Source organism: Girardinichthys multiradiatus, chromosome 11 (assembly GCF_021462225.1).
Source record: "Girardinichthys multiradiatus isolate DD_20200921_A chromosome 11, DD_fGirMul_XY1, whole genome shotgun sequence".
NCBI classification, from domain to species: domain Eukaryota; kingdom Metazoa; phylum Chordata; class Actinopteri; order Cyprinodontiformes; family Goodeidae; genus Girardinichthys; species Girardinichthys multiradiatus.
The window spans coordinates 6,617,591-6,629,621 of NC_061804.1; the positions used below are offsets into that span (position 1 = coordinate 6,617,591).

At 39.2% G+C, this 12,031-nt stretch overlaps 1 protein-coding gene across 1 annotated transcript in view; it reads left to right on the forward strand.

Moving 5' to 3' along the window:
• Nucleotides 1-2,847: 2,847 nt before the first annotated feature.
• LOC124876313 (polypeptide N-acetylgalactosaminyltransferase 10-like) overlaps nt 2,848-12,031 on the forward strand; it is a 138,027-nt gene continuing 128,843 nt past the window's right edge. Inside the window, exon 1 of the mRNA XM_047378970.1 lies at nt 2,848-3,835. Coding sequence (XP_047234926.1) covers nt 3,479-3,835 — 357 coding nt within the window. The 5' untranslated portion in view covers nt 2,848-3,478. The remainder of the gene's footprint in view (nt 3,836-12,031) is intronic.

The window sequence follows — 12,031 nt, forward strand, 5'->3', positions numbered from 1 at the left end:
TAGGAAATTCTGAAGTAGATGCTAACTTTAGCATGGGTTGTAGTATTCTCACAGTACTTACAAATAAGCTGCATCTTGTTCATCACCCTGTCAGCAGTTTTTTCTATCATATACTCTAAATGCTACCATAACAATGATATAAAAGTAGTAACAGACAATTTCATGGTATGTTGATAAGCTCTGTCAACATAAAAGTCTCAAATATAAAACTTGTTAGACTCCTACTTTGGAAGTAACCATTGCTAACACAAAACCACAATGATTTCAAGCACATGTTCCATGCTGTTATAGCAGTGTGCTATTTAGATTAATTTTGTGATTTTAGCTGGAATCCTTAACAGATTCCCCTGTGTTAAACTATTGTGCATCAATATGCAACATGAATTCTGTACTATTTCCTCATTAGAAGTGTAACATTTAATTTTAATAGTGGTGTTAATACTAACCATGCAACATTGGGATAAGAGATAGAGAGAAGCAGGACATGAGCAATGAATAAGGAATCAAACAAGAAATTAAGTAAAGACACAAGGAAGGACAGAAAGAAAGAATGTAAGACGCAATGAAGGAGACAGAGAAGGAAGTAGACAGAAGAAGGAAAGAAAGGAAAATATAAGAAAAATAGGAAAGACACAAAAATACAGAAATAAAATTCCATATTTTTTTAGACTTTTCGAAAATGGGTAGGGACCCTGACACAGACACAAGGCAGAAATATTTCTTCATGTCTTCAGATATTTTTGTTGACAGGTGCTGGGTTTTGCAGTTGAGTACAGAAACTGATGTGATGGTAATTAGCTTCGTACATGTTCCGGTCTGAATACATCCAAGGTGATGCATATATGCCACAAATGTTGGTTGACACATATGCCCCTCGTACTAACGATACTGTTAGAAGTGCTCTGCCACCATCTAGTGGTCGGAGTGTGAACTACACTTGTATGTATGTATGTATGCGGAGGTGGGTGCTGGACAGACAGCATTGAATTTGAATAATAAACCCAGCAAACGGTCTGAATCTGAATTAGGTTGTGTAATAACAAAAATATATGTAAGGTTACTAATGTCTTCTACAGCTGATATATCAGAATAGATAACGTGACAAAAATTCTAAAAGGTATTTCAAACTTTGAGTTTGAAGCTTTTTAGCAACATTAGGCCATTAATTAATGGAAATGAGTTATGGGTTTGAAGCAAAAAGATGTAACTTTCAGATGCTCTTCATCTTTGCGATAGGTTTAGGCTGCTGGAGGACATGATGACCACTTTCCCTCACTCTGTTTCATACTACCAAAGTTTGTGTTGTTTGCTGATAGTATATGACTATATTTCCCTCTGCTTTTTTCTCTTCCTAGAAGCTACACCTGGAACTGGTTCTCAAGTCATCGAGATGTCAATATAAGATCCAAAATTTTAAGTTGGTCTTAGTCAGATCCTTGTCCTGTTTTGTTTTTTGTGTTACCTTAGATGTCATTTTATTTCTGCAATGCAGTTTTTGAATTTATGTTTATGGACATCCTGTCCCACCCTTTTATTTCCCGCAAGGAAAATAATTTTTGATAGCCGTCTGCCATTAAAGACTTTTAGGGCCCTGCCTTTAGTGTTTGTTTTCTATTTATTAAACACAAATGAAGTCACAACAATAATCCGGTGAGTAATAAAGGATGTGACACCATATTCAATAGTTTGTAGAACTACCTTTTAGCAGACATTGCTCTCAATAGCCATTTGATGTCTGACTTTACCTCTCACAAAATTGTGGAGAAACTTTGGTCGACTCTTCTTTCCAAAGTTTCTTAATTTATTTTTCTTTTGCAGAATTCACTAATGTAAAGTTATCTCAAAGTCCCATCAAACCATTTCAAAATGGTGGAGGTCTGGACTTTCAACAATTGCAACATCTTGATTTTATTTCTTTTTCAGTCATTCTGTTGTAGATTTGCTGTTGTGTATGAAATCATTGTTCTGTTCATCACACAGTTCTTGTCAAGTTAAGCTGCCATACAGATGACCTGACATTTGACTCTACTTTGATATACAAAGCACATATCATCATCGCTTCGCCACAATGCTAAAGGTTGTTTGAAATGTCTGGGTTGATATGCTGTGTTTGGTTTTCTCCAAAGACGAGGCTATTCATCATGGCCAAACATTTCTAAATATTAATTCAGGCAGATGCAACTTTGCAAATCTCCTTCAGCCCTTCCAAAAGGCTATAATTGTTCAGTCTTTTTTCTAATAGTCCTATATGAACTTTAATTACTTCTCAAAGGTATTTTAGAAGTAGTCAAATTAGCATTTCAATAACTGGTTTTTCAGATTAAAATAACCTTTTGATAAAAACAAAATTGGGCCCACATTTCTGAATTTAAAATGTATTTTTTACTGGCTTGAAAACATCAGTTTGTGTGTAATTAATCTATATAATGTGTGTCCCTCAGTGAACTGAGTTACTAATCTAGGTAGATTTTTCAACAATATTGTAATTTATTGAATATTGCTGTATATACCCCACAGCAGGAACTTTACGAAACTCCTGTTTTTATAGAGATGGTCACACTGATGATAATGATTTAATCTAATCCATTTCATTAGAAACACTTGGCTTCTACTTTGTTTTTCAAATCCTAGAAAGCAGCGGGGATGTACTTAGAATGCCATGGCCTCAGCATTATGTGTGAAGGAACGTGGAAGTTCACATAAAATTTTGAGCAGGTCAGAAAAAAAAAGAAATAAATATATATATATATATATATATTATGTATGTATGCAGACATTTTAGATATTATTATATATATTATATATTTACAGAGATGTGCAATTAACAGAGAAGATGCAGCTGTGTTTATGTTGATGATAAACAGAAATTCTAAAATCCTGATAGAAGTCTCAGAAAGGTCACAAATAAATCAAGCATACAAACACAATTGCTGTATGCTAAAATCCACATTCAATTGAAACAGGAACATTAATCATGATAAAACTAAATCAAGGTCACTGCTAATATTCTTCCATCTTTGCACTGGACTAACACACACCTATGCTCACCAGCATCAAACTACTTCAACTCCTGCTTTTCTAGAGGTGGCCACACTAGCTCATGATCAGTTAATCCAATGAATTAGATTGAACAGTATCTTGCTGGGGAAGATTTTCACACACAGCTTTTCCATTTTTGTTTCATTTTTGTTTAATAGATAACAGCAATGTGGAATCTGAAGTGTGTTGGAGGTCAGTTTAAAATAATTTAAAATCTGATGAAAACTAGACAAAATATATCATGTTCTGAAATGTAAAACCCTGGAGGGTATAAACTATTACTTGTTTACACTGTTTATCTATGGAATGCTGCTACAGTAAGAATAAAAAATAATCTGGTTTGTTTTGCTCTTGTGATTATTATTGCAAAAGGTAAAGCTGTCTCTCTCAACTGAGTTTAAAAACAACCTTAAGTAAACAAAAGTCATCTGTCTAGTTAATGCTTCCTCCTCCCTGTTTTGCTTTACACTGCGGTGCGCCCCCTAGCGGTGGAACTCTGAGCTTGAACGGCGTCACACACGCCGGTGTCCGTTCCCACAGTCGGAGTGAAACTTGTCTGCGCTTCGGGAAAAAAAAACGGGGATTGTGCACTCGTCGCTCCAGACGGTTGTTATTTTTTCATCCTCCCAGGAGAGACATGAGGCGAAAGGAGAAGAGGCTGCTGCAGTTCGCCGGGCTGCTCATAGCGGCTCTCTTGTTTCTCCCTAACGTCGGTCTGTGGTCGCTGTACAGGGACCGAGTCTTCGACAGCTCGCCCGACGTGGTGGACGGTCCGGGCGGGATCCATGCGTTTCAGGTACGGCAACGCTCGGCCTCGGCAGCCTGCGCTTCTCTCAGCCGTCTGTGTAATGGCTGTTATAAACACTTTAGATGTCTTGAGTTTGGCTGCAGTCGCTCAGACATTCAACGCAACACTCCCCCCGGCCCGGTGCCCTGCTGCTGCTGCTCTGAGCGGTTTGAGGCACTCAACCTTTTGCTACATTCCGACACTGTTTGTTGTTTTGTTAAAAAAAGACACACATGAAGCGTATTTTGTATGCCTGGTTAAATATGACTTCTGCATCCTGGATGTTAAGCGGAGCCACGTAGCTCAAGCGGAGGTAGACGTCACAGAAACAAAGTTACATTGCCAGTGAGTTCAGGAAGTTGTCAGAACAGGAGGTGTTGCGTTCATAGGTTACAGAAAAGAGCAAACTTTTAGTCTTTGGCTTTAACTGAGAAATAAAAGCTTAAACCTCGTGTATAAACATAAAGCATCTTACATTTCAAATTAGCAGCAGGAAATGACAAGAAACAGGAGGTGCATAAAGTAGCCATGTGGTTACAAGTATTATAATAACTAGTTGACTGGAAACGACAGAATTTTTTTTTTTTTTGTGTGATTTCTGCCTCCTATAGATAACACAAATAAGAGAAAACTAGAAAATATTGGATAAGAAAAGTTTGTTTATGTTGCTCAGTTGAAAGTATGTGACGTTTTGTTGCTACTTTTGAGATTTTGTGTCTCAAAACTTCCTTGCTTTTTTACAAAACAAAACATCACTGGAAAAGATATCAGCTGCATTATACATACATATATATGTGTGTGTATGTATATATACATACATACACATATGTGTGTGTGTGTGTGTGTGTGTGTTTCATTCCTCCCTGTGACCTTTGGGATTATGTTCTTGCGTCAGGTGCAGTAAAAGTCCATGTGAGGGCCTAAATATCTTACTCACGGCACCTATGATAACTAATGATGATTGCATTCTAAAAAGTATTTTTTTGGATATTAATATTGCAAACACTGTTATTGTAATGATAATATTTTTCATTATAATATTACCATCACAGAGTTATTTAGAGGCTCAAGGGATTTCAATTGTCCAATCCATGTATTACATGGATCTAGAGACAGTTTACAACCACATTCAAGGCATTTAGTGGCCGGTGCTGCAGAAGAATGGAGTGCCGGGGAAATTCTTAAGGTGTGTTCAGTCCTTGTACAGGTCCTTCTCAAAATATTAGCATATTGTGATAAAGTTCATTATTTTCCATAATGTCATGATGAAAATTTAACATTCATATATTTTAGATTCATTGCACACTAACTGAAATATTTCAGGTCTTTTATTGTCTTAATACGGATGATTTTGGCATACAGCTCATGAAAACCCAAAATTCCTATCTCACAAAATTAGCATATTTCATCCGACCAATAAAAGAAAAGTGTTTTTAATACAAAAAACGTCAACCTTCAAATAATCATGTACAGTTATACACTCAATACTTGGTCAGGAATCCTTTTGCAGAAATGACTGCTTCAATGCGGCGTGGCATGGAGGCAATCAGCCTGTGGCACTGCTGAGGTCTTATGGAGGCCCAGGATGCTTCGATAGCGGCCTTTAGCTCATCCAGAGTGTTGGGTCTTGAGTCTCTCAACGTTCTCTTCACAATATCCCACAGATTCTCTATGGGGTTCAGGTCAGGAGAGTTGGCAGGCCAATTGAGCACAGTGATACCATGGTCAGAAAACCATTTACCAGTGGTTTTGGCACTGTGAGCAGGTGCCAGGTCGTGCTGAAAAATGAAATCTTCATTTCCATAAAGCTTTTCAGCAGATGGAAGCATGAAGTGCTCCAAAATCTCCTGATAGCTAGCTGCATTGACCCTGCCCTTGATAAAACACAGTGGTCCAACACCAGCAGCTGACACGGCACCCCAGACCATCACTGACTGTGGGTACTTGACACTGGACTTGGCATTTCCTTCTCCCCAGTCTTTCTCCAGACTCTGGCACCTTGATTTCCGAATGACATGCAGAATTTGCTTTCATCCGAAAAAAGTACTTTGGACCACTGAGCAACAGTCCAGTGCTGCTTCTCTGTAGCCCAGGTCAGGCGCTTCTGCCGCTGTTTCTGGTTCAAAAGTGGCTTGACCTGGGGAATGCGGCACCTGTAGCCCATTCCCTGCACACGCCTGTGCACGGTGGCTCTGGATGTTTCTACTCCAGACTCAGTCCACTGCTTCCGCAGGTCCCCCAAGATCTGGAATCGGCCCTTCTCCACAATCTTCCTCAGTGTCCGGTCACCTCTTCTCGTTGTGCAGCGTTTTCTGCCACACTTTTTCCTTCCCACAGACTTCCCGCTGAGGTGCCTTGATACAGCACTCTGGGAACAGCCTATTCATTCAGAAATTTCTTTCTGTGTCTTACCCTCTTGCTTGAGGGTGTCAATAGTGGCCTTCGGGACAGCAGTCAGGTCGGCAGTCTTACCCATGATTGGGGTTTTGAGTGATGAACCAGGCTGGGAGTTTTAAAGGCCTCAGGAATCTTTTGCAGGTGTTTAGAGTTAACTCGTTGATTCAGATAATTAGGTTCATAGCTCGTTTAGAGACCCTTTTAATAATATGCTAATTTTGTGAGATAGGAATTTTGGGTTTTCATGAGCTGTATGCCAAAATCATCCGTATTAAGACAATAAAAGACCTGAAATATTTCAGTTAGTGTGCAATGAATCTAAAATATATGAATGTTAAATTTTCATCATGACATTATGGAAAATAATGAACTTCATCACAATATGCTAATATTTTGAGAAGGACCTGTATACCCAAAGTAAGAGCTGTATTGCATCCTTTGCAGAAAGCCCAGCTTGTTCCCAGTGCAGGTTCGACAACTCTAGAGCTGGCCATGATCATGTCTATGGCTTTCATAGAGAGGATCTCGAGGTATTGTCATCGAGAGGCAGATGTCTGGTTTAGGAACGTCAGGGTTTTGTGTTTGCTCTTTGCTAGTGATGTAGTTCTGTTGGACTCACCAGGCCATGAACTTCAGAGTGCAGTGGAGGGGTTCAAAGCTGAGTGTAAATCTGCAAGAAAAAGACCACATCCACACGGAGCAGAAGATGGTATTCGCACAGAAATGTTTCACCCTAAAGATGAAATCACCCAAAGCAAAAGGAGCTGTAATAGATGTTGTAATACTTATGCCACGTCTGTGAATGCCGCTGTATCGCTGCAACAGAAGTAAAGAATTTCACATTACGCATATGCGTGAAAATGTAGGAAGAAGAAGAGCAATACCAGTACCCCCTTCTCATGGCCCATTAGGTTGTTCCCTGCCCAGGAACTAAGCAGTTGTGGCGAACATAGTTTTCCAACAGCAGTTTTCACTCACACTCACCTTTGAGGAGCAAAAAATGTTAGTGTGCAGTCCACAATAAATGTAATAAGTAAGGGCTGTCCACACGTAGCGCCACAACTACATTTGAAACTCTGGTAACAGGTTTCAAATGTAGTCGGTTTCGGTGCCGCTTTGTGTGGACGGGACCCCCTTATCTGACCAAGAAGCTTTGCGGATACTCACAAACCCGGCTTTGTGTGGACGGGGCCTAAGAGTCAGCTCCTGTATGCCTAAGGGCATGGTCTTTAACCGTAAAAGAATGGCTTGCTGGTTGGGGATAAGCCACTTCAGATGACAGGGGATCTCCTGGGTGCATTTGCCTCAAAGGTTTGGGAGCTGAGTACAAGAAGGGTATACAGAAAAAGCAGAAGCACAGCGCCTCATGCACTTTCTATGGAGAGGAAAACAATAACAATGCATTAAGGTGCTACTTGTTCACCAATAAATGCTGGACTGTATGGGTGACTTGTTGGGCTGTAGACTTCCAGACTAGCACATAAATACTGTAGTACACTACTGCAACCATTCCCAGTCTTTCTGAAAGACACATTCATGATGGATTTAGAGCTTGAGGGCCACAAGGAAACGTCAAACAGGTGTCTGTCTTTGGTTCAATAGATACAGTTGTTTGCTTTGCAAAAGATGAAAGTGACATATTCAGATGATTCTAATCAGCCACGTTTTATGCTTTCATACACTCTCCTCTCCATCAGACACACACACACACACACAATGTCTAAAGACACTTCAACATTTGAACTGGGAAGGCTAGGGAACAAAAACCTGAATTTCGGAATTTCCACATCAACCTCCACCATGCCTGAATGTGAAAACAAGGTGTTTAAGACAATCTCTGCTTTAGTGTTATAGATGTGCCTAAACTGGTGACTTGTGGCTGAAGCTCTTTTTCCATAGTTCTTTTTATGAAAGCATTTAGACAGAGGCAGATTTCTGAGATTACTCTGTACTGTATGTTTTGCATGCAAACACTCATGGCAGCGAGTACTGTCCTTATCGTATTTAGCTCTGAGTATAGTTACAAGCTGCTGGTCGTTCATCATCTTTTATACTGGACATTGACTGTTTAGTGTTTCAAATTTGGAAACTGAAATCATTGCTGTTACTTCTTTGCAAAATAGCTCAAGCTTAGTTATATTGGATGTAGAGCATCTGTGAACTTTAATTTCCAGGCATTAATAAAGATTTTGAATTGGATTTAGGTCTGGACTTTGACTGGGCCAGTTTAACACAGGAATGTCCTTCGGTCTAAACCATTCTATTGCATCTCTGGCAGTATGGTTGAGCTGTTCTCCTGTTGGAAGGTGAATCTCCTGCCCAGTCTCAAGTCTTTTGCTGCGTCTGCAAGGTATTGCCCCTTTTTAGTGCTGCACAAGGGGCATCATAGGGATTCCTGCATAGGGATGATCTTGTGTGGGCAATATGAATGTTAAATATTGCAATGACGATTTCACTGCAATGAATCCACATCTTCCTCACTCTGCTCTTTCTCATGAAGAAGCTATGAAGCTTTCAACTCGCTTTGTGACATCATCTGTTCCAGGTGTGGGCAAACTTCTTTTAAAAGCTTAAATATCTTAATGGTGTGCAAAATAGGAATTCCTGATACTTGGAATTGGGGGTGCACAATATCAGGAAAATATAGTTAAAAACTGGATAACAATATCAATTATGATTATACCACATTGTCTGGACTCTATTCTTTCTTTACCATTGTTCAGTGTCCCCACAACTCTACATGAGCTTCATCATCTGAGACACTAAACATACACATCCTGTGTGGGCACTAAGTGCATCCAAATGGCCAAATATATTACTGATGCGCAGTTTGAATGCTCAACGCTTGAAGTATAATATAATATTGCATGAAACCAATAATTTATTATTGCAATATTGCACACATTGATATTGAGATGACTGCTCGCAACCAATATATTGTGCAGCCTTACTTGCAATTCAATAACCAACAAACATTGCACTCCAAACAGTCTATTGCTTTAATAATTTTGCACTGATTGATATTCTGATAACTGTATTTGGGATATATTGTGCAGCCCTATCTTGCATTTTAGCTCTACCTTCCCATCAGTTCTCACCAGCTTCCCTGTCTCTGCTGAGGAAGAGCCTCTTTACATTTTCTCCATTGACTTCCTTTTGTTACTTGAACCTAATTTATTAAACGTCTTCAACAGTGGAAGAATATGCAATTATGTTGGTTGGTTGTTAGTCTAGACCACAAAAACGTTCAGTTTTTTCTGCTGCTTTTTTTAAAGAACAAAGCTCCTAACAAAACTGAACCTCTTTGGCAGACAATAACAGCTTCTCCAATTCAAATGAGGCTAAATCTGCTGAATGGAGGCTTTCATGAATGGTATGTGTGTCTAAGTGAGTGTTTTGCAACAAATTTACCAACTTCAGTGAGCCGAGAGTTGGAGTAAAGATGACCAAATCTGGATTAGATTGCTGTTGTTATTGGCAAACCTTATCTTCAAGTAGAATAAAAGTGGAGTAAACCTTCTGTAAATAATTCCAGTTATTATCAGTGAAATCTTCGGTGTCTTATCAGCAGATAAGAAGAAATTGTGGGGATGACAAAGCCAGCTGACCCTGCATAAATTTCCTCCCTGGTTACTTTTGTATGTCTTCTCAATTGACATCTTAAATGATGCAATGAGTGGAGATTAAAGGACGTCAGGGCGTCAACCTGGTACACATTAGCAAACTGTGACATAACAGCTGTCGCTTCCAGAGCTGTTTGATGCGAGTGATGAGCTGATATATAAAAAATAAAATAAACTGATGCCAATTGCTGCCAACAGCACAGAAGAAATTAAAGATTTAATGAGTTCAACAAATTCTGTTTCCAACATCAGAAATGGTTGTGCAGCACCTTTTTAAAACACTAAAGGTGAGTAAAAACACATAACGGCAACATGAACATTTAAAAAAAGTGTCCAAAACACTGGAAGTGTGGGTTAAAAAAAGCGAATAGCTTACCAGTCGAAACATTAAAAATCTTTATTCAATGTAGCCTTTTAAAAAGTTACGTGTATGTAGTAACCACAGAGATTTTGCTATTTTTTAACAGTGGCACTTTTCAAAATAATAGCATTTTTTTCTACCAACTCAAACAAGAAGATTTAGCTTCTCTGTGGGACGGGTAGAACCATTTCTGCATGGAGTTCAACAACTTTTGGTGCCTGTGAACATATATTGAACATATATTCCAGCCAAGTACAACTCAACTACATTCCTCAGTTCCGCTGCATTTCTTTGTTTTGTCTCTGAAACAGGATGTACGGTTTCACCCCACAGGTTTTCTATTGGATTAGTGCCCAGGGATTGGGCTGGCTGCTCCATAACATTAATCTTGTTGGTCTGGAACCAAGATGCTGCTCGGTTATTGGTTTCTTTGAGCTCGTTGTTTAAACACCCATTTTGAGAGCATTGCCTCTTCAGCACAAGGCAGCCTGACCTCTTTAAGTATTGTGATGGATTCTAACTGATTCATAATTCCTGGTATGTGATTTATAGCTTCCATACAATAGTATGAAAAAACATCACCATAGCATGATTCCTAAAAGACAGCATCAGATGAATGTCAGAAAATACGCCTCTAATATTATCTGTATAGTAATTTTTACAGTACTCACAGGGAACTATGGAGCTTCTTTGATTACTCCGAAGCTGATTGTCATTGTCTGAGTCTGTGCCATTTTGGTTATTTCTCGATTCATATACATGGTAGTTTTGTTTTCTTCCATGTCTGTCTGGTTTTGGTTTTCATTTTAAAGCATTTAAAATAATTTTAGGTGGGCAGCCTATCATTTTTACCACTTTATACACTTTCTGATCTCCAATAAATGTTTTAATCAAGGTATACTGCTCTCCTGAGCAATGTTTGGAACAACTGATTTTATTCAGTTGTACACTTATTAACTTTGACCAGCATGTGCAACATTTGTTGCCTTCATCCTTAAATAAGGGCCCGTTTGACACCTTTTTACAGAATTAATGGCTTCATGGGCTGAGCTGCCATTATTTCGAAAAGGTCTCTTTCTAATAATGATTACACAGAATCAGCAACCTGCTCGTTGACTGCTGCGGATGTTAGTTTGGTTTCTACATTTACTAGATTATTTGTCATGCAGAAATATATTTTCCATCCAGAAATTTGTGCTTTTATTTTGAACACAACTGTATGTATGGTGTGGAAAAAAAGAAACAAAAACTTGGAGAAGGGTTGATACCAGCAGGAAATGCATTTAAGAATAAGTGTGTTTTTAGGCAGGATTTGAAAAGTGGGAGAGAGTCAGTGATGCAGATATAAGGAGGGAGAGAGGTCCTTAAGTTAGGGGCAGAGCGACGGAAAGCTCTAAACCCCATGGTATAACACAGGTGAGTGTAAGAGAAAGATCTGAGAATCTCTAGAAGAAATAGGGGAGACATACAGGGGTTGGACAATGAAACTGAAACACCTGTCATTTTAGTGTGGGAGGTTTCATGGCTAAATTGGACCAGCCTGGTAGCCAGTCTTCATTGATTGCACATTGCACCAGTAAGAGCAGAGTGTGAAGGTTCAATTAGCAGGGTAAGAGCACAGTTTTGCTCAAAATATTGAAATGCACACAACATTATGGGTGACATACCAGAGTTCAAAAGAGGACAAATTGTTGGCTCACATCTTGCTGGCGCATCTGTGACCAAGACAGCAAGTCTTTGTGATGTATCAAGAGCCATGGTATCCAGGGTAATGTCAGCATACCACCAAGAAGGACGAACCACATCCAACAGGATTAACTGTGG